At 41.3% G+C, this 27593-nt stretch overlaps 1 protein-coding gene and 1 non-coding gene across 4 annotated transcripts; one reads left to right on the forward strand and one right to left on the reverse strand.

The window, feature by feature from the left end:
• The first annotated feature begins 235 nt into the window (after positions 1-235).
• DNTTIP2 (deoxynucleotidyltransferase terminal interacting protein 2) lies at positions 236-13434 on the forward strand. Of its 3 annotated transcripts, none has more exons than XM_068964250.1 (8): positions 236-322; positions 1192-2900; positions 4205-4343; positions 6951-7046; positions 8125-8289; positions 9498-9607; positions 11303-11421; positions 13238-13434. In XM_068964250.1, exons 1-7 carry the CDS (start codon positions 251-253, stop codon positions 11394-11396), a joined length of 2385 nt encoding a protein of 794 aa, XP_068820351.1. In that variant the 5' UTR covers positions 236-250; the 3' UTR covers positions 11397-11421; positions 13238-13434. The 3 variants fall into 3 exon arrangements, with proteins under 3 accessions (XP_068820351.1, XP_068820352.1, XP_068820350.1); XM_068964251.1 differs by having other exon boundaries at positions 1192-2377; positions 2447-2900; positions 11303-13434; XM_068964249.1 differs by having other exon boundaries at positions 11303-13434.
• Positions 13435-24649: 11215 nt separating this feature from the next.
• TRNAR-UCU (transfer RNA arginine (anticodon UCU)) lies at positions 24650-24734 on the reverse strand. Its single transcript is given in 2 exon segments — positions 24650-24685; positions 24698-24734. It is a non-coding gene; the product is annotated as a tRNA-Arg (tRNA).
• Between the last annotated feature and the right edge of the window lie 2859 nt (positions 24735-27593).

A 27593-nucleotide genomic window follows, 5' to 3' on the forward strand; every position in this document is an offset into this window, starting at 1 on the left:
CCATCCATGGGATTTTCCAAGTAAGAATACTGGAGCGGGGTGCCATTGCCTTTTCCGGTCCCGCACTGTACTGAACTCTAAATCCCTAGCCCTTCGGCTCGGATTGCCTAGACCTAGGTCTGAGTGGCCGAGGCGGCACGAGATTCTCTTGAGTTCCGAGATTCTCGCGGGAAACGCGAGTAGGCGCATCTCTGACGTACTTCCGGGGCGCGGGAACAGAGGGAGGCTACGGGGACCGCACGCCTGGAAGATGGTGGTTACTAGGTCTGCGCGGCCTCGGGCCGGGAACCAAGCCACGTCAGTTGAAAGCTTGCAGCAGAAGGTAGGAAAAGTCGAAAGTCTCCCTCATTTCTTCTAACTGCTTCGCAGAACGGTGCTGAAGAAGGTGGGCGGTGCAGGGGTCCCGTGGAGCCTGGGGAAGGAACGGCAGAAAAGCCAGAATTGGCGGCGCGCTTCTGCGTACCAGGCTCCTCTCTAAGCCTGTAGCTTCTAAAGACCACATTAGGATCTTTTAAGGTAATGCTTGGCAGGTAATAGATTAGGTACCTTGATTTGCGTAGTTCAGTTCCGTAATGCAGATGAACTGTTCGTTTTTTAACCTTACTGCTATTGGAGGATTAATTTCGGCCGCCAAGCGTGGATTGGAAAAGGCACCGTCTTCACGTGGGAAGACTGTGCCCCGACAGCACTTCCTTCTGGAGGGGAGAGGACTGCGGTGACGTCACCTCGTAATTCAGTGGTGCTAATTGTCTGCTGCCTCTGATGCTGCGATGAAGGGAAGGGAGTATTAGTCCCCGTAGATATAAAAAGTAAGGACAGCGACCGATTTCATTGGCCTGTTTTCCTGAACACATCGTTGGCTTCTTTGTTCTTTTCCTGTATGTGTGTCGGAACGTAGGTCCACCAGGCATTTGTGACCTTGCGTGAGGAAGATTTTTATTTGCAGTTATTTGTTTCCTGAAGTCAGGACTGAGGTGACGCTAGTGAGGCAGGGCCTGCAAATGCGAAGTCAGATCCAGTATCTAGCTATTGATTTTTTTAATTGTGGTTGGTGATGGTAGTTACTGTTTTACGTTAATTTTCTTTACTGAGTTTTTCCAGTGCCCCTTAAAATTTGCTTTTGAAGGGAGTGACTCATTCACTTTGCCCTTTTCCCAGCCCTACCTAAATTACAGTATATTTGGCTTACAGAATTCTGCTGTCACAAGACTTCAAGTGCACCCAAAAGGCAGGAAGGGGTCTTCACCTGATAACCAAAATACAGCTGAATCACAGACCACTCCAGAACGAAGTCCAGCTCCTAAAACCAGGAAGAGTGGAGCTACAGGCTCATTACCAGAAATGAACAAACCTTCGACAAATGGCGAGATTTCTGAAGCAGAGTCAGATTGTTCTTCTGTGTCTGAGGTCCAGGATCCTGTTTTCAGAGTAACTAGGAGAAGACAGATCTTAGTTGCAGGCACCCCAGTTTCTAGTGTAAGGAAAAGGCTGAAAATAACTCGGGTAAGTGAGTCTCATACTGAAGAAGTCGTCTCTGAAGCAGACTCACATGTTTCAGGTATTTCTAGAATTATGCCTCCCACAGAAACAACAACCAGAAGAAGTAAGGCTAAATCCCAAAGAGAGCCAAAGCAAGAATCCCATGTGGAAGTTATTTCTGATGCTGAGTCATCATGCTCAGACATTTCATTTTCTGGAATTGCAACTAGGAGAACAACAAGGAGTATGCAAAGGAAATTACAGGCACAAACTGAGGAGAATGATACTAAGATTGTACTAGAAAATGAGAAGGAAATCATACATACACCTGTGAATTTAGAGGATTCAGTTAACAGACGAACTTCCCGTTTACTAGCAAGATCACTTTCTCAGATAAATAAGCCAGATTTCTCTAATAATCAAATTTGTAATGACCCTGATGATGATTCCTTCTTTGGAATTTCAGGAAAAAAACTAGCCGTGAAAAAAACCCAAAATTTTACCATAAGAGAGGAAAAGCAGGACAGTATTTCACCTCTCAAAGAAATAACAAAGCAGAATTGTGAAAGTTTAGATGAAGAAGCCAAAAAAATAATAGATGGGGGAAAAGAAGGTAATGAGAAGAGCTCTCAGTTGAAGAATCTTTCTGAACTTCAGGATACTGGCCTTCAGCAGTTAGTTTCTCAAAGGCATTCAACCCCTGAAAGTGACAGAACCACATCAGGATCTTCAACTCTGAACTGTGAGGCTGTAATGAAATCGTTGGCTCAAACATTTGCAGTTGTGGAAATGGACAGATGGAATGAAGAGAGAAAGAATGCCATAAAAACAAGTGACTGTTCAGAACCTGGTGATGATGATGATAGTGATAGTGATGCTGAAGAGTGCACAGTTATAGGTGTTAGTGAAGACATGAGCAAAGAAAAGGCAGATTCTGAGAGTGATGCTGAAGAGTGCACAGTTATAGGTGTTAGTGAAGACATGAGCAAAGAAAAGGAGGTAGATTCTGAGAGTGATACCAAACCAAGTAATCTTGAGTTCAGTACAACTCAGGATAAAGATGATTCTGTTTTGTTAGTTCTCAGCAGTGATGAAAGCCAGCAGTCTGAACACAGTGAGAATGAAGAGGACACTGTGTGTTTTGTTGAAAATAACGGTAACAAAGAGTCCCTAAATGGAGACTCAGAAAATCTGTCACTTGACAATGCATTGTTTGTGATTGACACTACTCCCGGATTGAGTGCTGATAAAAATTTTTACTTGGATGAAGAAGACAAGGCAGCTGAGGTTGCCATTGAGGAGGAGGAGGAGGAAGAGGAAGAAGAGGAAGAAAGTGAAGAAGAACTATCAGACCATGACGGAAATAAAGATAATGAGTTTAGTGATGAAGACAACTTGCTAAGTAACACAAAATCTAAACTGTAAGTTTTATCTTTTTATTTTTTTAAAGTAAGCTTTTGATACATGCTTCAAGTGGCAATAATTTACCATAGAAGTATTACAAATCATAGGAACTGAAAAAAAAATACTGCTTTGGGTTCTTTATCTGTCGGGGTTTCGCTTGTTTATGTGGGTGCCTTTGTTAGTCATATTTTTCCCACTGGTGAGAGCTAAAAGTACTCCATTTGATGGTGTATTAAAAATGATGTTACGATTTTCTTGCATGATTATTAAGAGCAACATACAAAAGGGAAGGAAGGTAACTTGGCTTTTTTACGCATGTTGATTGTAGAGAAAATGAAAAATAGAGGAAAACTGAGAAAAATCATAACCTATAATCCCATCTACTGGCATTAAAAAGCACTCTTTGGAGGCGGTTTCTTTAGTTTTTCTGTTTTCCAAATTTGTTTTTCCCAGGCACAGGCCTTTGGTGGCAGTGTATCCACTGAAAATACAGGTATCCTTGGTTAAGGAACTGTACGTTAACAGGTGCCCAGTCTTCACTCTAAACCAGTGAAATCTCCGAGACTAGTCTCAGGTGGACTGATTTTTTTTACAAGCCATACCCTTTCCCCAGGATAATTGTAACATACACTCAGGGTTGAGAATCACTGCCAAGGCACTGTAATTGAATAGAGGTTGTTTATGGAAACTTTAAACTGCTCAGTTTATATGAATAATTAGGGAAGAAACTAAGTCCAAGTGTTTATAAGTGTACTTAAAAAAAGACTTTAGTAATTATATAAATACAGCAGAAGCCCAAGCCAACTGCTGAAGATTCTGATTTGGTGGATCTAGGGTATGACAGTTACATTTTTTTTTAAGCTCTGGTGGAAAATACAGATGCTCACTATTGTTTAAAATTCACTGATTTAGAGGCACTACTAAATGTCCTTAAATACTCAGGAAAAAATTCCAACTTTGGATAACTTAGAAATACAGAGAAAAAGGCCTTGTCTGTCTCATTGGCTTTTGACATGGAAAAATATGGACATTTATTAATTTACTACCTAGATATGAAGTTGAGCTAAATGCCAGATGTATTTCCTTTTTTCTGTAATTCTTTCCTTGTAAAATACGTGTATGAAGTCTGTTGACATATAATATGGCCTTAATCCCCTTTTAAGAAAATTTGGGGAATAAATTTGGATGTGCTCTCAAAGGGCTTAATTCATTGTTTATCCTATAATTTCTTCTAAATGAAAAGTCTCAGTTTTCATTTTGAATTGCTAAACGATCTAAAGATTATTTCTTAATCACTTAAAAGTGATCATTTCTCTTTCAGTCTGAAGTTGACGAGCAGCAGCATAGATACTGGACTGAATATTAAGGAGCTGGGTGGTTTGTATATTAATTTCAATGCAGACAAGCTACAGTTGAACAAGAGAACCCTAACACAGATGAAAGAGAAAAGGAAAGATGAGGTAAGCTGCACAGAACTCACCAGTCACTTCTAGAAATGATTAGTCCTTGGTAAGAGACTAGTTTTCCTGCAGTGAAACCACATTAGCCTACTGTGCTCCTTTTTTCTCTCTTTGCAGGAGAGTCATTTCTTTTTTTATCATAAAATCCCAGCCAAAGGTGACATTTGAAAACTAATGTAGGGTCAGTATTCCTCTTCTGGCAAGCACCAGTTGTGATCCCAGAGTTTTTGTTTTTTCTTGCTATATTTTTCGTTCCTCACTGCTTTGGACTCTGTTGAAAATCTGAAAGCTGTGAGTACCCATTAACCCCACCAGGAAAAAGCATATGTGCTCATAGGCATTAAATTGTACATATATTTTTAGAAGGAAATTACACGTTAGGTAATCTTACACAAGCCTTCAGTTTCTGCTGCCACCTTGAATGGCTTCCTCCTAAATCTGTAGTATTTTCTAATCTTGCAGCCTACACAGGTCTTTAGGTGCCTATTCTTTGTTCATTCAGATGTGTTCCGGCACTTGACTTCACTAATTGCCCTTTTCTTCTTCCTTGCCTGAACCAGCTTCTCCTCTTGTATTATTTATCCTGGTTAATGACACCAAAATCTATTTCTCTTTTGTAATCAGTAACTAAGCTTAAAGGACAGTGCTTCTTATATACTTTGTATTAATATTCCACTCCCTCCTTTCCACCCCACTGTCACTGACTAGTGACATCTGTTTTACTTTTTATCTAGACCACTGCATTGGCCTCCTCCTCTTCAAGCCGTCCACAATGGTCTTGCTAGATTTCTCATTCTAAAAACACAGGATACCATCTGACCATGATATTCTCCTGTTTAAGTCCTTGCGTGGTTCCCCAGAGCATTTCAAGGTGCCTCTGTTCATCTGGCTCTGTCTCCCTGGCTGTGTTCTTAGCACTGAAAAAAACAGGATTTCTCAACCTCAGCAAAGCTGATGTTTGCTGTGGGAAGATGTCATGTGCATTGTAGAATGTTTAGCAGCATCCCAGCCTCTACCCCATCGGTGCCAATAGCATCCATCTCTACCAGTTCATGCCCCCCACCTCAGAATGTCTTCAGACATTGCCAGTTGCTCAGTTGAGAACCACTCTAAACCCTACTGTAGTACTTGATACACAACCAGCTCTTAATAACCTATAAAATAAATGTCATGCACTCTTCTCTGACTGATAGGGAAGTCTAGACCACTACCGTGCTACCCAGCAACTTCTAGTCCTAAATTTGAATTGAGGATTTAATAATTGCAAATGTTATTGACCAAGTTAATATTTGCTGCGTTCCTGCAAACTGTTTTGTGGGCTAACGGCTTTGTGAACTGTCTTTAGTTCTTGTTCTAGGGAAATGACTAATGAGGCTGCGGTTCCTTTTAGTCACATACACAGTATTAAGACAGTATTTAATTACCCTAGGCAAGTAATCAAAAAATGCAGAAGACATTTCAGAAAAGATTAACAGATTTGACTGCATAAAGTTTTTAAATACACAATTAAAAACATCTAAACAAAGATAAGTAAAAGGCCATGGGTTTAATACCACTAAGATACAGAATATAATTCTTCAAATTAATAAGAACACAACCTGTATAAAAATGAAAAAGAACACCACCCCCCACTCCCAAACAAATGCAGGCGTTCCACAGAAGAAGACTTATACACACAAAAAGATGATCAGCAGCAAATGGACACATTCATGAGGTACCACTGACAAATCACAGAGATAATCACCAGTGTTAGCTGTGTTTAAAAAAAAAAGGTACTGATTAACTTCTGGTAGGAGTTTATGCTACTTGGATTCAAGGCAGTTTAGTGGTACCTATCAAAATTTAAATGACATATTTTGGAATCTATTTTACAGAAATAATAAGTATTCAGAGATGATGTTTATAATATTTAATGGAAAAAATTTAATGGAGACTGTTAAACTACGTATCAAGAAAAATTGTGCTTAACAGCTATGAATGAAGTTGATCTTTGCATGAATTGACATTGAAAGAATATCTTTGATATGTTGTTGAGTTGCAGAAAGCAGATTTGCTTGATGGCATGATTTAATTGGTGTACCATTAAAAGCATGTGTTATTTAATCAAAATCTATACTGCTGTTCTTATCAGTAGTCTAACTGGTCTCAGATCACATAAAGCTGTTTTGTCAACATCAAAAGAACTTAGGCTAGTCAGGTGTGTGTGTGTTTGTTTTTTCAGGAAGTTCCAGAACACTATAGCATTGTTTCTATTGTCTTTGTTTTCCAGTTGGTTGGTGCAGGTGGCTGGTTGCAAACCAATGAAATGCGAGTGGACACATTAATGTATGTCTGATGTGTGCAAATTCAAATTAGAAAAAGAAATTTGAGATGAATATTAATTTTATAGATACCCTAAAATAACCCTTCGATTTGTCTCCTAAAGCATTTTTATTTTTATATATAGATTTAAGAACAGGAACAACTTTGCAGTAGTATGTCTGTCTATAAAGAAGGTTAATGTATCTGGAGTCATCAGTGTGGGAGATGTTTCTTTTTTAAGGCAAAAATGTTGCAAAAATACTGACATTTTGACATTATTTTAAAACCAGTTTAATATATTTGTAGCTTCTGCAGAAAACTGTCATTACTCCTGAATTTGAAAAAAACTACTGTGTCCCACCATATAGTGAATCAAAATATAAACTTCAGAAAAAACGCAGAGTAAGTACAGTGATTCTTTCTTAGAGCATTTAATGTGTTTGATTATATATATATTCAGCTTGTCTAACATGGTTGTACAATTAAAATATGTTTCCAAAGAAAATTATCACAGATGTCTAAGAGCCCATAAAATACGGTTTCATAAACACATTTCATGTAAATTTTCACAAAGTGAAAGTGCAGCGATTGGTGCATTTGGATACACCAATGTATCCAATCTTTTTTCCCTTCATTAAAAACAGTGGCAGCCAGCATATGAGGTCACTGTCCACACCATACAGCGTCGTGGCTTATAGGTACTGTTCACAGAAGGCTGGGAACTCTGTTGCTGGCTCTTGAAGTAATATAACCAGCTAAAAACACCAGCCTATTTAGTCTGCCAAATGGGAGCAAGGAATTTCTTGAGCAAAATACAGGGGACTACTTCCATTTCAACTAGTAAGCATAAAGAAATTATGGATGGTACACGAGGAAATTTGAGGATGGTGCTCCAGTAATGTCACTGATATGACCAGAGCACCCTGGCAGGTAGTAAACACTAATATTTGCTGATGAACAAAAAAATGAAATTAAGCAAATAACTTGCTGTAAATTTTCCAAAAAATAGAAAGGTTTTAAATTTTAGAAATAACACATATTCTGGGCATGTTGGAGAGGGTAACTCTTAAGAGACAACTGGGTCACTGAATAAAAATGTTAAATGTGTACAGAAAGGCTCCAGAAGTAAGAATGTTTTTATACTTTACATCTTGTAGGATATCTCAGACAATAAAAAATCAACATTGTTGGCTATTCTCCCAACAAGTTAGCAGTTCTTACTGAGATACAAAATTAATTTTAAGGAGTCTTCATTTATGACACTGATAGTGCTGTGTATAATGTATCAAGAGAAATGGATTTTTGTCATTTAATTCATTTTATGAAAGGTGTATCTGGAGACTAATACATACATTCCTGTAAAGTAACCTTACTTGTTTTTAATTCATGAAGTTTTCTTCATAATATTGAAATGAGGTATAGTTATACTCTACTTATTAAAAAATCAGAATTTTCTAATTTTTGAAATTTTGAACTTCAGCAAGAGCGACAAAAAACAGCAGGTGATGGATGGTTTGGTATGAAAGCACCAGAACTGACAGATGAACTGAAAAATGATCTCAAAGCACTGAAGATGAGAGCTAGCATGGACCCAAAAAGGTTTTACAAGAAAAATGATAGAGATGGCTTCCCTAAGTACTTCCAGGTATGAAGCAAACAGAATAATAGTAGTGATGTTCTGAGGATTTTAGTCTGGGAAACACTATAGTGACTTGTTTCCTCTTAAATGTGTATTTTACAGTGTATATCTGCTCGGACCATATAATAATGGCCAGAACCCAGTTCAGATAGCCATCAGCCTGTAATGGCTTTCCTCATTGAAAGACAGTGTTCCAAATGGTAACTAGGTTTCCAGATGAGCTCTCTAAATATGGGACCTGTAAGATGGGTGTACCGTATACTAATGATACACCTCAGTGGTATCAAGATATTCAGTAATACCACCAGTGATTCTTTATAACCTGTAGGATAGAATCTCTGTCCTGTGATGTAGCCCTTTACAATCTGCACCCACACCAGTTCACTAATCCTTATTTTGGTCACATAGCCCTCTAAGCTCCAACACACTCAGCTGCTCAGTCTTCTCAGGATGTGCACCAGTGACCTAGTCATTCTGACTTTAGTGTTTGGCTCTGCCATGTTTGCTTGGTGAAATTTTACCCATACAAATCCAAGCGAAAATGTCATCCTTATGAAACCTTCTTTACCTCCATTTGGTAGAATTGGCCACTTTGTTTTCAGAGAATCTAGAGTGTTTTGTTCAACATAATACTAGGTTATGCTTTCATTTTTAGCCGTGTCCCTTTGGATCTTCTATAAAACTGGCCACTCACTGGCAGGGACCAGTTACTCTTTGTTTCCCTAACCCTGGCACAGTTCCTGGCACATAGCAGACATTGTATATTTTACTTGGTTGAATGTATGAACAAATGCCAAGTGTTCAGTAAGAAGGTTCTAAGCTGGCAGCATTTATGATAACCTAGGAGATCTAACAGGTATATAATAGAATGTGTGTATCAATCTTGTTAAATTGGAAAACTAAAAAGGTGTGATTTTTATCTGTCCCACTTTTCCTCTATTTAGACTATTCATCAAGAATTTATAGTCTAGCACTTACATAGAAGGAATTTTAGTTTCACTCAAAAATTTTAATGAAGAAATGTCACTAGTAGGACCCAGTGCAGGTTGAATAAGTGATTTTTTTTTAAGAAATGGCAAAACTATCTTTAATATTGGTAAAATATAAGCTGTGTTTTCCATTCCTTTCTATAAATTTTGTTAGAGCTCCCCTGAGATATGAAAACAGCTTGGCTTTCAGGTATTACATGACTTATTTCAACCATTCATTCATAGATTGGAACCATTGTTGACAATCCTGCTGACTTCTACCATTCACGACTTCCCAAGAAACAAAGGAAGAGAACTATCGTGGAGGAACTGCTGGCTGATTCTGAGTTCAGAAGGTAAAGGAATTTATGTTTCACTTTATAATATATGTTTTCCTTTAGAATGTGCAAAAACTTTAAATTCAAGATAATTTTTAAATGCTTTAGCACAGTTTCTCAACAGAACTATTAGGTATATTGGGTGGTATAATTCTTAGGGAGGACTGTACACTGTAGGCTCTTTAACAGAATCCCTGGTGTCTGCCCATTAGATGCTGGTAGCGCACTCCCCTCCCTCCCAATTCATGACACTCAAAAATGTCTTCAAACGTTTTTCAGATGTTCCCTGGTATGCATAAGCATTCTTGATTCAGAACCACTGCTTTAGAAGGAAATGAGACTGACTAGAGGAGGAACCCACAAAGGAGACCAGGAAAGAAGTCAGGGAGGCAGGAGGAAAACCAGGAGAGCAGTGTCGAAGAAGTCAAGGAAAGAGAGTATTACAGGCGGGTAGAAGCCAGAGGGAGTGGTTAACAGGAATAAATGCTGCTGAGAATGCAAGTGAGCTATGAACTAAGATCTTGCTCTGAATTTAGTATGTGGATGTCACAGTAACCTTGTCAGGAGTTTTTAGGGGAGTGGTGGGGAGGAAACTAGACTGGACGGTACTTGAGAGTGAATTGAAGAAATAATTGTGAGCAAGACGAGAGAGGCACAGCTAGTGAATGCGGCTGGATTTCCGCCCCCCCTGAGATGGGGGCAGTTAAGTATGTTTAAATGTCCTTGAAGCAGGTATGTGTATAGCATAGGTTTAAAAGCATGCCTCATATAGAAACTTCCCTGAACTTCCAGACTGGTTTAATAGCAAAAGTGAAAATATTCATCAGGGATTTTAAAAATTAGGTTAATATATAGGCATGGAAGACAAATTTAATTCAAGTGTTATGTAAACTTTTTCATGATTCTGGGTAATGGTGAAACTTTTAGAAATAAGCAATGCTCTTTTCTCACTTATTTCTCTCCCTGGAAATCTCATCCCCACAAAGTTGTATTAATCTATATACTGTTGACTTTCAAATGTATGTATAGTCTGGATCTCTTCTGGGTCCAGAGCCACATAACCTGCTGCTGCCTCAGGAACATCTAATGAGTATCTCACAAGCCCCTCTGAGAGCTAACTTGGGGTCTCCCGTCTAGTCCCCTCCCAGTGTCCTGTTTCTCATGACTGAATGGCATTGCACTCCATCCCTTAGGGCAAGTCCTTAACACCACCTTCTCCCTTCAGTCCCATGTTCAAACTGTTAGATTTCCTCCCATTTTCCTCTCTCTTAAGCCTGTCTTTCTATCCCACAGAGGTGTCGGGTACAAGGTGATTGAGTCTTTGCTTACTTCATATATTGACCTACATTTTGTAATCTTTATGATAGCAGTCTCAGAAATTACAGCATGGGTCTCTAGTGGTTGAATGAAAGTTTCCAAAAGCCTGCCTCTTCCATGGCCACTTTTTTCTTACTAGACTACAAGCTCTGAGGGCAGGGACTGCGGCTGGCTAGCTCACTGCTCTGTCTCCAGCGCCTAGTGTGGCTTCTTATTCATGATGGGACTCGGTACAGGTGTGCTGGATAGTGAAAATGCAAAAAAAAAAAAAATTTAGAAGCACCTGCCCATCACCCCCACCCCCTCTGCCCCCCAGGCACCACCAAAAATTTACATTAACTTCTAATGTCTGGTGTGTCGTACTTTAGAACTTAAAGGTTTGGTTTTTCTTTTTAGATATAACCGAAGGAAGTACTCAGAGATAATGGCTGAAAAGGCAGCAAATGCAGCAGGAAAGAAGTTTCGAAAGAAGAAGAAGTTCCGTAATTAAGATTCACCAAGCAAATCACAAGATTGTACATCTCCTCTTTATTTATTTACTAAAGATAATTTAAAAATTAGCATGACCGTCACATAAAGTAACATAGACCGGCCCTGTTGGGGGATTTCTCTTTAAAAAGTTGATTTGAGAAAGAATCAGTCACATGCCGCCCGGAATAAAAATAGGTGTGTCTACAAAAGATCCACTCACGTTTAGACCCTTTGAGGAGGGCAAAAAGGAAAAGAACCTCAATCAAAATATTTAGAAAATACAAAGTTTGCTAACATTCAAAAAATTTAAAGTAGTATTTTCAAAGCTACATAAGCAATACTGTAATTATTACGTAGAGATATACATAGGAGATGATGCCCTATGTCAGTTGTACATTCAAATCCAGAAAACTGGTAAAGCTGGGATACAGAGATCTTGCTGCAAGTGTAAAAGTCACAGTTGAAATCAAAGAAATGTTATAAGTGTTGGAGCATGTGTATGTTAATACATGACCAAAGAACTAAATGAAGCTATGAAAAGGACTTAAAAGATAGACTACTTGGAAAGTTTGGGTTAAAGGTAGAAGCAGGAGAGCTATTTTCTTTCCTTAGCAACTGAAACAGGAGGTAAGATAGATTTTTATCTAGATTTTTATCCATATTCAATGTGTTCCAGTGAACAGTATTCAAATAATTTTAACTTGGCCAGGAGGTAGAGTCTCCAGTGGCAGAAATATGCATCCTGGCTAAGCAACTCATGACACCCAAGGAACACTAGTCATTTCTATTCATGCTTCCTGGTGGCTTATTGCTTCCTTTATGTCATTATTCACACAGGACCTCTATTTTCTACCATACTGCTTTCTTGGGATTTCAGTAAATAAGAAACTTCCTATTTTGTGTTTACTGCTTAGGATCACAAGCAGCCTAGTATTAAAACTAAATGACATTTATAGGCGGAGTGAGGGAAGCATCTGTATCTGTTCTCTTTTATAGTAAAGCTTTTTCAAGAGTATTACGTTTTTACATTAAGGACCTGATATGAGAGAATTAACTATCAAAACAAGAAGCATTTACCCCATACACGTTCTTCCAGAAGGAGACATTCTTAGCGGAATGTTTCTTCAACTCATGCTACTAGGGTGTTGGAACACTCAAAACTGGTGGCCCTTTTGTATTGTGTTTCTCTGTGCAACTGTGAATTTACCCAGTTTTTTCTCAGGCTCAAGGGGATGGGTCAACTTTTTATCTATTTGTAACTTGCATGCTGGTTTCTGACTTATGAATGCTAGAATAGGTTGAATTATCTGGTATTCAAAACTGCAGTTATGACAGATATTTGGAACACTATAGTGCATTTACAGGGAACACAAAATTGGAAATCTCCAATCCTTCCCACACAGGGCAGCATTTGAGCTTTCTAGATTGGGAAGCAGTGATAAGGAAGAGAACTGAACCTAGGTGCCAGCCTCGATAACCCACCTTAGAGGTGCTCACAAAATGTATTCTGAGGATAGCTGACCCTTGAAATAAGGGGTGAGGGGCCCTGAGCCCCAAGCCCCTGAAAGTCAAAAACTTAAAGTAGGCCCTCTATACCCACGGTTCTACATCTGCGAACCAACTGGTCAACTCCTGCAGGACATGTAGTACGTTAGTATGGATTTATTGGAAAGTCTGTGTGTAAGCGGACCCACCCAGTTCAAACCTGTGTTGTTCAGGGGTCCACTGTTATTTACTTACAGTGACATTGTAACATGCTTTTTTTGTCTCCATTGATTCTTTATTTTGTGTGTATTTTTTTAATGTTTATACTTTATTCAGATTTTCTTAGTTTTTTACCTAATAATCTGTCTTTTCCAGGATACTGCAGTCTTTTTTTTTTTTTGGCTGCACTGCAAATTATACAGAATCTGAAGCTGCCTGACCAGGTTTCAAACCTGCACCCACTGCAGTGGGAGCATGGAGCCTTCACCATTGGATCACCAGGGAAGTCCCTTTATTTGTGAATTTAAGTCACATAAACAACTTGGAACAAAGTAGAGAGTTATTAACAAATGTAAAATACCTTATTCAGTGAAATACTGAAATAAACTGAAATACTTCAACTGAAAATCAATTTAAGTCACCTTTATTAACATTTACTTTAAGGGATTAAAACTGGTAAGATGCATAGCCGTATCTCAGATACGATCTTCACAAGTTTAAATCTTCAAAACAGAGTATCAAAGTATATCTACGTAAAGATGAGAAGTCTCTTAGTGCCTCAGGCTTCCACAAAAATCTATACTTGAATAATGGATATATTTATCTTTTTTTTTTTTTAAGCAAAACCACCATTGAGAAACAGGTTTAGTGTCTTTGGCTTATGTCAGCTAAACTCAGTTCACTTACTGGAGCTATTTATTTGAAGGCTGACGACTATCAGAAGTACCATGACTTCTCAACTGAAAAGCATTAAAAAGTGTACTAAGTGCTGATACAGTGTAATGAAAGAAGAGCCTTCAGAATACCTTAAGGAGCTCTTGAAAGACACCTGAAATGCCTTTAAGACAACTTACTAAAAAGATAGTCTACAGTGCTAGTTTTGGTGGTTTTGTTGTTGGTTTCTTTGGGGTGGGGGGGTGTTTTTCCTTAAGTAAGGAAATTAGGGAAAGGAAAATGAAGACGGAAGAAATTAGAAAACAACAGTTGATGAAGGCAGGTTCTCGGCTTCCTAGAATCTTAACACAAAAATCAGCTCTGTTCAGTGTTCTGCCATGAGATTAAAAACAACTGCTTTAGAGAAACACCATTATACCTATTTTTAAAACCTGAGGAAATGTCTCATGAGTTCCCTAACAAGGCTGTCAGACTACAAGCCATGGTTGGTTGTTCAGAGAATAAATAGCAGGCTTTTAAAAGGAAGAAAGGCTGTACAGAAACATTCAGTGAAACTTTGAGCAACTGGGATAAATTCAAGGGGTTGCATTCTAAATACAGCAAATATAAGAAAAACTCATGAAAAATTTTCAGCACCATCTCTGGAATATGTGCAGGTGCTCATTCAGTTCAGTCTCTCAAGTAATGACAACTGCTGTTTAGAATAACCATCTACAATATCTTATTGAAAGCATGCAGTTAGGATTGAAACAAAATGATTTACAAACTCCCCAAAGCATCTGACTAGAATGTAAAATTCAGGTCTCATTGTTTAAAAATGAAGACAGAATGCATCCAAATTATAATAATTTCCCTGAAGCAGGGTCAGTAGCATGACTTGTCTTAAGCAGATCAGTGTTTTATCAGAGTTGAGATGTTTCAAACTATGAAATGTGAGTTGAGATAACTATAGAGGTGGTTCTGAAATGTAAAGTTACCAATAAACACTGAACACCAGCTGTGAGAAGGGGGAAACGTATAGGTTCAGGTGATAGGTTATTTGTTATCACTGTAAAAAATTGCCCCAAGACTCTGATTCAAAACAGCCACTGTTTTACTCAATCTCATGATTCAGCAGGCCAGGGCTGGGCTAGGTGGCTTGTACTCCACATGGTATCAAATGAGGTCATTCAGCTGGCTGCTGAGCAGATCTCGAAGGCCTAACACATTCTTGAAATTTATCTTCAGTTTAATGGTAGTACAGCATAGAAGGGCTTCCCCAGTGGCTCGGCAGTAAAGAACCCGCCTCCCACCTGCAGGAGACGTGTTCGATTCCTGGGTCAGAAGATCCCCTGGAGTAGGAAATGGCAACTCACTCCAATATTCTTGCCTGGAGAATCCCATGAATGGAGGAGCCTGGTGGGCTATAGTCCATGGGGTCGCAAGAGAGTGGAACACGACTTAGCGACTAAACAACAGCATAGAAATTGGCTAGAAAACCAAAACATGACCCACACCTTTTGTGTGGCACTGCTCAGAATTTAGAAGTCCTGCTCTTCTCCATCTGCCTCCTTCCCAGTTACCCCTCCTAAGGAAAGAGGAGTTGCTAACCAGAGTGCGGTGAGCCCGAGATACCCATTATGCTATACTTTCACAAATAAACAGGGCTGATGTATTAACAGGTCAGAAACCATCTGCAGTCACTCTTGCCCTGTTAGTGGGCAGGCCTATCATTCTCTCTCCGAAATGAGGTGGGAAATGAGAATTTGGGCTTTCCTGAGCCAGGCTTTCTCTATGAAAGGTAGGGGATGACAGGGGCATAAGTCATTCAATAGCAGCTTAACTGAGAAGTCTGCAGTCATGGTGCTCTTGTAAAGCTATTACGTGAGTGGTATACTTTGTTTTCCATTGATTCATCTTCCTTATGGTTACAACCTCCTGGGCAGAATTGCAAAGCAAAGCAGAAGCTGGTATGGTTCAGGTGCCAAAATCTTGACCTCAGATCCCATGCAATGTACTCAAATTCTGAGGTCACGTTCATCAAGGGAAGAAAAGTGAAACGTGGATTATGAAAACTATAATTAGATTTAGGTCAATTACCATATGAACTTTAGCTCCCCAAAACAGTGAGGACAATTACAAATGACTGAGAGGTGTTCCTCAACCTTTCTCAGTGGCAGGAGAGAAATATGTGCATGCAGTCATCTATATGAAGAAATGTGTATATGAAGTTTTCAGTCCCTCCCTCCTACATCCACTCCTCCACCCCCGTAACTCAGGGAAGTTCACAGGAGTAATGTACTAAGAGAACAAAAACAAGGCACACACTCTAGTTAATAAAATCTGTATGTTAAGGTTTTAGCAGGAAAATCTATTTTTTCCCTCAAATCTATGTGTATACATTTTTATGTATATACAAATCAAAATGGCCGGCTCTGAAACGAGAGCTAGGAGAACAAGCCACGGCTTAATTCTGTAATGTAAAGCTCACCCAAACTTTGGCTGATGTAGCTGTAACATCTGCCCTTCCAGCCAAGTCTCCCACTTAACCTGCTTCAACTGTCCGCTGCCCCCACCTGCCAGGGGGGAGGTGGATGTCCAAGTGAGGGGAAGAGAACACACAGACGGCCCAGCGCCTCTCCTCATGCTTCGGTGACTGCTGAATCATGACTCAACCCTGTCACGTTTTACCTGACTGTAGTCCTTTAAGGTTGACTCTTGGTTTTTTCCTGTAGTGAAAATCATTATCCTGATCTGTCCAAAGGCAACTGAACCAAGACAAGCCTGCAGTTTCTCAGGCTCAGTCTCATCTATTCTAGTCACCCTATTTCCACTCCACCTCAGTCAATCTCCATCATAGACTTAGACTCACTGCTTGAAACTGTCCAGTGGTCAAGATTCTGGACTTTGACTATCCCAGTCCCTCCGGTTCACTCGAACCCAACCTTGACTGCACTTTGGAATTATCTGAGGTGGCTCCAAAGTCCTGTAGACTCCAAAGACTATAAAGTATTTTGATCTCAAGTATTTCACCCTCCCAGTCCTCCACCCCCATCAGGATACATTCTCCTCCCTAATCAATCTGGATCCAATGGTGAGAACCTCTTTATCTCCACAGTTTCTTTATCTCTTTACTCTTTTTTTTTTTTGTCCTGTTACACCTGCCACTCCCAGCCAAGGAAATACCCACTGTTCCTTCTGTGACCTAACCCATCAAGAGAAACCATTCCTCCACGCATCCAGCTGTTGTATTCAATAGCTTTTATCTTTGTCTTCATCTCTTCTGGCCAGGAAATGTTATTTGACATTACTGACCCTTCCTTCTTGAAGCTCCAGCCTCTTTTGGTGCCTGCAGGAAGATAAACTTTCTGCTTCTCCTATCTCTCTACTCTTCACTGGTTTTCTTCCTCTGCCCACTGCTTGCTAGTCTTCCATAATGCCTGCCCTCTTATCTTCTTCCTCTATACTGTCTACCTTGAATGTCTTGTTCTCCCTCTCCTGCTTTGCTCTCACTTCTCTGCAGAAAACACCAGAGTCTCCATCCTAACATCTCTTTTTTAAAATGATTTGGTTTTGGTTGCACTTAGTTTTGTTGCTGCATGTGCGTTTTCTCTAGTTGGGGAGAGCAGGCTTGTCAGTGTGGCTTCTTTTTCTGTGGAGCACAAGCTCTTGGTGCGCACCTCAGTAATTGCAGCATGCGCGCTCCGTAGCTGTGGCTCGTGGACCCTAGAGCACGCAGGCGTCAGTAATTGTGATGCATGGGCTTAGTTGCTCACGGCATGTGGAATCTTCCTGGACCAGGGATCAAACCCATGTCTCCTGTATCAACAGGCAGATTCTTATTCAGTACGCCACCAGGGAGGTCCATCCACCCTTACATCTCTACACCTCTGCTTCAGATGCAAATTTCCTATTAACTCTGTAATATGCCCATCCATGTTATTGTGATGTCCTCTCTCACTCAGCATATCCAGAACCAGACACATCATCTTTCTGAGATAAATGTTTAGCACCGTACCTGGCACATGACAGGTACTCAAAGGGAAGCTACTATTTCCCTGTTCTCCATCTTCCCCATTGGGGAAGTCTTCCTAAAATGGTTTGAACAATGTCTTTGCTTTTTTACGTTCTGTGGCCTACCTCTCCCTAACAAAACATGAGGCAACCCCTGCATTCAAGATCTGATGTTCAAGACTGCATAAAAGGACACCACCACAGGCTTATGTTCCTCACTGCCCTGCCTATGCTCCAAACTGCCTTTCTGCTGGTCATCTGCCTGTTTCTCTCACTGCTCTGCTCTGGGCTTCAAGAAATGATATTTCCCAGATGCCAAACTGACTTTCCAGTGAGACACTGACCTGAGAGGACAGAAGAAGGGAAGAGGGTGTTTCTCTCCCTCTCTGGCTTGGGTTGGGTTGCAGCTCTGCCATTTCCCAGCTCCCACCAGGCAGTCCCCCACCACTCAGGATTCTGGGTTCTAGGAACAACACCTCCTCCCATGTCCCGCTGGCACTAGGAGTGATAAGAGGTTTCCTACTGTTGGAATTTCTGGGTTACCTACACTTTGATCACCTATGTGACAGTTCCCCATATTACATTTCCTAAAGTGATGTGTCTTTCTGCCTGGACCCAACTGACACATGTCAGCTAAACCAAACTAGCTGATATACCACGCTCTGCACACTAGCTACTGTGCTGGATACGGTAAGCATTCACCTTTTATTTCTGTTCATATGGTTAACTCCACCTAGACTATTCTCCTTGCCTTCAACCCACCTAACAAAATACTACTAACGTTTCAAACCCATTCAGAAACCAGTACTTTGAGCATCTTCTCTGTGCAAGGCAATAGGCCCAGGGGCTCAGGGTGCCCAGGGAAGGAATAAGACAATTCCAGGCATCAATGAGCTGATGTTCTACATTTCTTCATAAAGTATTTTTTGTTTTTTCCCCACCAATACGTGCATCCTTGGAATTCCCATTTGACTCTGCTTATTTTTACTTTGTTTTTAATAAACACTATAGCACTTACTAAGTGCCAGGCATTTTCTAAGGACTTACAACTTATTTTATGTAACCATTATGTATGTATGTACATATGTATGAAATGTACATACATATATAACAATTTAGGTAACCTTTAGGTAAACCCAGGAGATAAGTCCTACTATTATCCTCATCATTTTATTAATGAAGAAACTGAGGCACAGAGAAATTAAGTAACCTGCCTAAAGTCACAGAGCTAATATGTATAATTCTGTTCCACTTTCATTTTAGCTATGTACTACAGCTATGTGCATACCTATTTCAGCATCACCAGCAGAAACTGCTGGATTTTTCCCCTTTCTTTTACAGTTAACAGAACATATGATTTTTAGCTGGGAATGGTCCCACCTTTCCATGGGATGTGAATGAACGTGGTTTGTGCAACTTCTGGGAGGTGTCCTCAAAGAAAGGTGAGCTTGAAATGAGGCTCTATCCCTTCACCTTCTCCCCACTAACTAGTATGCTGACCCGACAGCAGGGGCAGCAGCAATCATCTTGGACCATGAGGTGGAAGTTGCGTTTTGAAGATGGAAGCATAAGGAACCTGGGTCTCCTGATCAAGTAGCTGCCATAGAAAGTGGATGAAGTTGTAAAATGTTTTTTTAATTTTTTGATACAGAAAGCCTCAGATCAAGAGGAAGCTAGAAAGAAACCTCCCTGAGCCCCTGGTCTTTTAGGTCTGTACTGGCTCTATGTGGCATTAAGATAGGAATGTCTCCACCTTTGGGGCAGAGCTCCCACTTTGTCAATACCTTCCTGAATTCTGAGTGTGTGACACAGAGCAGTGAAAGAGGGCACAAAGGAAACAGGTCCTCAAACATGGAAACCTATAATTTTCCCTTCTCCATCTTCATGCTTTAAGCTCTGCCCTCTTCCTGCTTGCCTTAGAAGAGCAGACACTCTTCCATCATGCTTAGGCTAATCCTTTCACCTTACCCCCATAACATTTTTGCACCTCAATTTTCTCATCTGTAAAATGGGGAGACTTCATGCTTTTTAGGGTTGAGGGGATAATTAAATGGCAAGGATTAAATAAAGTTGTTATCATGAAGCAGGTGTTTAGAAAAATGTGAGATGTCTTCCTTTTCCTCTTGACTCGGTCCTCCTCAAGTGGAAACTTACTCCATCAGTTTTCGGAGATAATGCTTCTTCCTGGATTTCTTCCTATTAATACCTCCCTGGCTACTCTTTTTGTTCTCTCTGAAGAACTCATTCTTTTGCTATCCTTCAACTGTCTATCTCTAGATTTTTGTCTTCAATCCTCATCTCTCCATACACCATCTACACTCCCCCACATGACATCACATGGTCCAGAGCTTCAAGTGTCATCTGTAGGTGAATGAATTTTAAATCTCAAGCCTAGATCAGCCTCCTGAGCTCTAGACCTTCTCTTTCTTCCGTCTTTCCCTAAATACCTACTTTCCTTTCAGTCCTTTCATTCGGTAAGTATTTACTGAGAGCTTGCTATGTACCTGGCATTGCATATCAACTGCCACTGTACGTCTTCTCCAGGATGTTCCACAGAGACCTCAAGAAATCTGAACTTGACCCACTTCTCTGTCTGTCTCCTTCGTGACTCTTTCAGTATCCACCCATAGTCCCTGGTTAGAAATGAGTTTTTTTCTGACTGCCCCTGCTCCTCTATATATCACTTAATTCATCAAGTCCCATCAATTTGGCTTCCTTTAATCTCTCTCAATTTGTATACTCATCCCTCTCTCCAAACCCCCTCCCTAGTTCCAGCCCTCATCATTTTCTTACCTAGATGACCTCAACAGCCCTGAACTGGTTATCCAGCCTCCCATCTTGTGCTGTTCCAGCTTGGGATCCATATTCAGAGGGCTGACACAGAACACACATCCAAACCCACAGCTAATATCCTCACTGATGAAAAGCTGAATGCATTCCCTCTAAGATGAAGAACAAGACAAGGATACCCACTCTTGCCACTTTTATTCAACATACTAATAGTCTTGGACATCCTAGATACAGCTATCAGAGAAGAAAAGGAAATGAAAGGAATCCAGATTGGAAAGGAAGAACTAACGCTGTCACTGTTTGCAGGTGACATGATGCTGTACACAGAAAATGCCAAAGGTGCCCCAAGAAAACTACCAGAGCTCATCAATGAATCAGTAAAGTTGCAAGATACACAATTAATATCTAGAAACTTGTTCCATTTCTATACACTAACAACAAAATAGCAGAAAGAGAAATTAAGGAAACAATCCCATTTACCATCACACCAAAAATAATAAAATACCTAGCAATAAACTTACCAAAGGAGACAAAAACCAGTACTCCAAAAACTATAGACGTAGATGAAAGAAAGACATGAAAAGATGTACCATGTTCTTGGATTGAAGAATCAATATTGTTAAAGTGGCTCTATAACCCAAGGCAACATACAGATTCAATGTGATCCCTATCAAATTACCAATGGCATTTTTCACAGATCTGGAACAAAAAATTTTAAATTTCTAGGAAACACAAAAGACCCCTCGTAGCCAAAACAATCTTGAGAAAGAACAGAGCTGGAGGAGTCAAGCTCCTTGACCTGAGACTATACTTCAAAGCTACAGTAATCAAAACAGTATGATACTGGCACAAAAACAGACACACAGATCAATGAAACAGAACAGAAAGCCCAGAAGTAAACTCACTCACTTATGGTCAAAATTAATCTACAACAAAGGAAGCAAGAATATTCAGTGAAGAAAAGACAGTCTCTTCAATAAGTGGTGCTGGGAAAACTAGGCAGCAACCTGTAAAAGAATGAAATTAGAACATCTTGAACACTGTATAAAAAACTCAAAATGGATTAAAGACCTAAATGTAAGACCAGATACCATAAAACTCCTGGAGGAAAAGATAGGACACTTTTTGACAAATTACAGAATGTTTTTGGACCTGTCTCCTAGAGTAATGAAAATAAAAACAGAAATAAACAAATGGGGCCTAATTAAACTTAAAAGCTTTTGCAAAGCAAAAAAAACCATAAGAGGACAATCTACAGAGTATAAAAAATATTTGCAAACAATGTTACCAAGAGATTAATTTCCAAAATATACAAACAGCTCATACAGCTTAAGATCAAAAAAACAACCCAATCAGTATATGGGCAGAAGACCTAAACAGACATTTCTCCAAAGAGGACATACAGATGGCCAACAGTCACATGAACATATGCTCAGTGTGGTTAACTATTAGTGAAAAGGAAATCAAAACTACAGTGAGGTATCACCTCACACCAGTCAAAATGGCCATCATTAAAAAGTATACAAATAATAAATGTTGGAGAGTGTGTGCAGAAAAAGGAATTCTCCTACACATTGGGGTGGGGGGAGGATGTAAATTTGTGTAGTCACCGTGGAGACCACTAGAGGTTCCTTAAAAACTAAAAACAGAGTTGTCATATGATCCAGCAACCCCACTCCTGGGCATATATGTGAAGAATACTCTAATTTGAATTAACATACATGCATCCGAATGTTCACTGCAGTACTGTTTACAATAGCCAAGACATGGAAGCAACCTAAGTGTCCATTGACAGATGAATGGATAAAGAAAATGTGGTATTCACATACACGCACATGATGGAATATTACTCAGCCATAAAAAAGAATGAAATTATGCCATTTGCAGCAACATGGATGGACCTAGAGATTATCATATTAAGTCAAACAGAGAAACACAAATAGCATATGGTATCACTTATATGCATCTTTTAAAACCGATACAAATGAACTTATTTACAAAACAGAAATAGACTCACAGCCAAAGAAAACAAATTTATGGTTACCAAAAAGGTAAGGGGGAGAGGGAAACTTGGGATTAACCAATACAGACCTCTATATACAAAATAACAGTAGACATAGAACTCTACTCAATATCTCATAATAACCTATACTGGAAGAGTATGTGAAAAAAGAATATTTTTATATATAACTGAATCACCATACTGTACACAACACTGCAAATCAACTGTATGTCTATTAACATTTTTTTAAATAAGAAAGGTAGGTGAATACTTTAGTGCAACTAATAAATAGCACAGGAATCTTGGCTGTCTACAAAACTATCAGATTTAACTTTAGGAAAAGAAGTTAAAGCCAAAATATAATGTCTGTTTAAAAGAAAACAAACCCAAATATATTTTCTAGATACCTACTGTGTGTGTGGTGGGTTTGGTCATTCTTCTATTCCATCATTGGTCATTTGCTTATTGGTTTGCAGGTGTTCTTTACACACTAAAGAAACCAGCCCTTTTTTGTGATATGTATTACAATTGTTCTTTTCCAGTTTGTCTTTTGATTTTGTTTATGGTATTTTATTTTTTGTCTTACAGAAATCCATATATTTGGATTTATTGATTTTTTAGTGGCTTCTAGGTTTGGAGTTGTACCCCTTAAGTTATTAAACAACTTCATCACATTTTATTTTAGTGCTTTTGATGGTCATATTATTTGTATTTTCATCTGAAATATACCTCTGTAAAAGGACTGAAGTGGGAATTTTGTCTCAGAATCACTGACAGTGAACATTCCTCCTTTCTAAGCAAATTTGAAATGCCACTTTTATCACTGTTAGCGACAGTAAAACAGATACAATCTCTACCAAAGCAATTTGGTAGTATCTATCAAAGAACGCACAAACAAGCCTTTGACCCAGCAATTCAATTTCCTAGGAATCTATCCTACAAATAAATTTGCACTTGTGTACACTAATATAAGAATAAGGATGTTCACTGAAACACTATGAAAATACATAACACTGACATAGCCAACTATTGGGGACTATTAAATCATTATGATACTTAGGTGCAATGGAACAAGGCAGTCCTATTCCATTAATAAGTGAGTTAGCAAGCATAGCATACCACCAATGGCAATGCGAAACCACCTACATCAATAACATCAACAAACAGAAAGAGGGTAGATGCAGAAATGCTGACATGTGCATAAAATAAATCTGAAAATATTTCCAAGAAACCGTTTTCACTGATGGCTTATAGAGCTGAAGGGCTGGGAAATAGGAAGAACAAAGATATTTACTTTTCCCTGTACTTTTTTGGACAATTTGGGATTTTGTATTTTTTGCATCAATTGTTTGTTGCAGCACTGTTAAAATTTCATTCACTCACTGATTTATTCGCATTCATCGAGGTAGAACCCTAATCTCATGCAAAGATATGAATTGTCAGAAGGGCTTCACCGGTAGCTCAGTCGGTAAAGAGGTGTAAGATAGCCATGCCTAAAGGAGCTGACAGCAGAGTAGACCTTGGGTCTTTTTGCACCGGAATCATGGAGGAGAGGAGCAGGCGTTCTTATTCGAAAGTCAGATTCCTGGGCCCCACTGGGGTGACGCCCAGAAATCTGTATTTGTGACAGGATCCCACTGGGGATTCCAGTTCGTGACAATCTGGGAGCCTTCTGGGCTGGAGGACTGTTCACCGTGTGGGCGCGTTTCCTTGTCCTTCGCTCGCCCCTCCCTCCCTAGCAGCCACAATCGCGGCTCTGGCGAAGGGGTCTGGAGCCAGCTCTCCGGAACAACCGAGACGGGGCCATCCCCGCGCTCTGCTTAGGCCGAAACCGCGAGACCTTGCCTCGATGCCGCACGGGCTGCTTTTCCCAGTTCCCGGATCAGGCTCCGTCCGGAGTCGGCAGGGCCCTGGCCCAGAGCCACCGAGGCAGTGAAGTAGGGGGAGGGACAGACTATAGAGGTGCGAGCGACTAGAAGAAAAAGAGCTGCAGAAAGCCGAAGGCAGTAGGGAGAGCGGGCAGAGAATGCGATGCGAGTGTACACCCTTTAAGAAAAGGAGAGAAATGACAGATGTAGAAAATAAAACAGGGGGTCGGAAAAAACCTCCGACTCCGCCGGGACTCGAACCCGGAACCTTTGAATGTCTTCAGCCTCTAGAAGTCCAATGCGCTATCCATTGCGCCACGGAGCCACCTGTTGGAGTCCTCGCGCATCTGCTCTGTTAAGCCAGAGGCGACGGCCCCGCGCCCTTCCCACCGCCCCCATACTGTTGGTCTGCATCACTGAGGCCCGGGCACTTCCAAACATCGGCCGCTGGCGCCCCTCCTCATTCGGCGACCGCTTTTAATAAACTCGGCTTAGTCTTGCAAGAGAAGGGATGTTGCGGGGGCGCCGGGCGCGGGCTGGTGAGTCTGAGCTCAGCCGCAGCCCGGTCTCCCGCCCGCCCTGGGCGCCGCCGTACCTGGCCGAGGAGGACAAAGCACGCCCGCGCTCTTCCTCCCCGGCTATTTTCCTTTCCGATCTCCCCCGCCTGCCCGCTCTCCCGCGGCCGGTTCCGCGCGGCCTGGCCCCGCCCCGGCGTTGCAGGCCTCGAGCCGGCAGTTGCGCCTTTAAGCCGGGCCGGTAACGCCGGGCACTTACGTCGCACCGTTTATCGGCTGGTCCCGAGCAGCGACCCCTCCCGAGTCCCGAGCTCTTCCCTGGCCGCACGCGGCCGGGATCCGCCGCGGCGGGCGCGGGTCGCGGCGACGTCTGTGTGAATGCTTGTGTGTGTTTATTTGCGCGGGGTTCGGCAAAATGGAGTTTGGGTTGCATTTCGCTCCCCACAGACCCAGAGCCGAATTTCTGAGGTATCCGGGCTCTGGTGGACTGAGGGGGGCGACGTGCCCCGCGCTGCAGCATCCTCCGAGGGGTCGTCCCAGCGCCGGCAGCTGGCTCGGTGGGCGCAGCGCAGCCGCCGAGTCCGCGCGGCCAGAGCACACGGCTGCGTGGGCGGCGGCGGCGAAGGGCCTGCGCGCGTGGGAGCTTGGGGAGCATGCGTGAGCGGTCGCGAGCGGTCGGGGGGCGCGCACCCGAGAGCAGCCGCGGGGTTTCCGGGAGGCGGCGCAGCCACAGGCTGGGTAAGCTCCCGCTGCTCGAAAGGGCGCGGTCGCCACGAATCCAAGGATTTGTCTGAGGGCACCTGGGGTTTCAATGCTCCCTGTAATTTCTATCAGTACGACCCGAAAAACACTTGAAATAGACGAGCCAAGTAAAAAACGCGTGGTTGCCCCGCAAACGCCTTTGCATACAAAATCCTGGTCCCCGCTCCAATCAGCTTGCGGTTTTCCGAGCCCGCCTACTTAGAAATTGCGGGGCTGCTACTGTGCTATCTCTTCAGGTTCGTTTGCAGCCTACCCTGTGGTCTACTCCGTTCCACTCTGCCCAGCTAGCTACATCGTGCCTTCCGCACTCTATCCCAGTGCTAAAGAGAGAGGAAGCACCCAGGAAGGGTCGAGTAGAGTAGGGATCAGTGCATTCTTATTTAACTTCACTCCACTTTGATTACGCCAAAGTCTTTGTGGATCACAACAAACTGGAAAATTCTTTAAGAGTTGGGAACACCAGACCACCTTACCTGCCTCCTGAGAAATCTGTAAGCAAGTCAAGAAGCAACAGAGAGAATCGGACATGGAACAACAGACAGGTTTCAAATCGGGAAAGGAGTAGTCACGGCTGTCTATTGTCACCCTGCTTATTTAACTTATATGCGGAGTACGTCATGTGAAATTTCGGGCTGGATTAAACACAAGCTGGGATCAAGATTGCCAGGAGAAGTATCAATGGCCTCAGATACGCAGATGATACCACCCTTATAGCAGAAACTGAAGAGGAGCTAAAGAATCTCTTAATGAAAGTGAAAGAGGAGACTTAAAACCTGGCTTAAAACTCAACATTCAAAAAACGAAGATCATGGCATCCAATCCCATCACTTCATGGCAAATAGATGGGGAAACAATGGAAACAGTGACAGACTTTATTTTCTTAGGCTCCAAAATCACTGCAGATGGTGACTGCAGCCATGAAATTAAAAGATGAAATTAGAAGCTTTTCTTCTTCTTGGAAGAAAAGCTATGACCAACCTAGACAGCATATTAAAAAGCAGGGACATTACTTTGCCGCAAAAGTCCATCAAGTCAAAGCTATGGTTTTTCCAATAATCATGTATGGATGTGAGTTAGACCATAAAGAAAGCTGAGCGTGGAAAAATTGATGCCTTTGAATTGTGCTGTTGGAGAAAACTCTTGAGAGTCCCTTGGACTGCAAGGAGATCAAACCAGTCAATCTTAAAGTAAATCAGTCCTGAATATTCATTGGAAGGACTGATGCTGAAGCTGAAGCTCCAATACTTTGGCCACCTGATGCAAAAATTGACTGCTTGGAAAAGATCCCGATACTGGGAAAGATTGAGGGCAGTAGGAGAAGAGGACTACAGAAGATGAGATGGTTGGATGGCATCACCCACTTGATGGACATGAGTTTGAGCAGGCTCCAGGAGTTGGTGATGGACAGGGAAGCCTGGCATGCTGCAATCCATGGGGTCGAAAAGAGTCGGACACGACTGAGCAACTGAACTGAACTGAACCACTACAGTGTTATGAGCAAGATACTACATCCTCTTTATAAGGAAGGGAAACTGCAGCTAAAGAGTTTGAATGACTTGTGTAGGGAGGCCCCGCTGGAGTGTGACAAGAACTTTGAAGAATCGTCTGTTTTACCCTACTTGCCAGTTATGACATCTTTCCAGTTTCATGGATGTTGACAGAACACATAGGACTCCTGGGTCAGAGATGAAAGACTTTCACCGTAGCCAGAGTGCTAACATGATTGTATCAGTTCTCTGAACCCCAGTTCTCACAGGAAAGAAGCAGGTGGGCTCAGATGGATGATTGCACACATAATGAGTTTCATTACATAAGAGGAATACTGATCTTGGGGAACCTTCCATTTTATAGCAAGCAGTAAGCAAGCTGGCTCTTTGTCTCACAGACATTCCCTAATCCTTCAAGGT

The sequence above is a fragment of the Capricornis sumatraensis genome, chromosome 2 (assembly GCF_032405125.1).
Source record: "Capricornis sumatraensis isolate serow.1 chromosome 2, serow.2, whole genome shotgun sequence".
NCBI classification, from domain to species: Eukaryota; Metazoa; Chordata; class Mammalia; order Artiodactyla; family Bovidae; genus Capricornis; species Capricornis sumatraensis.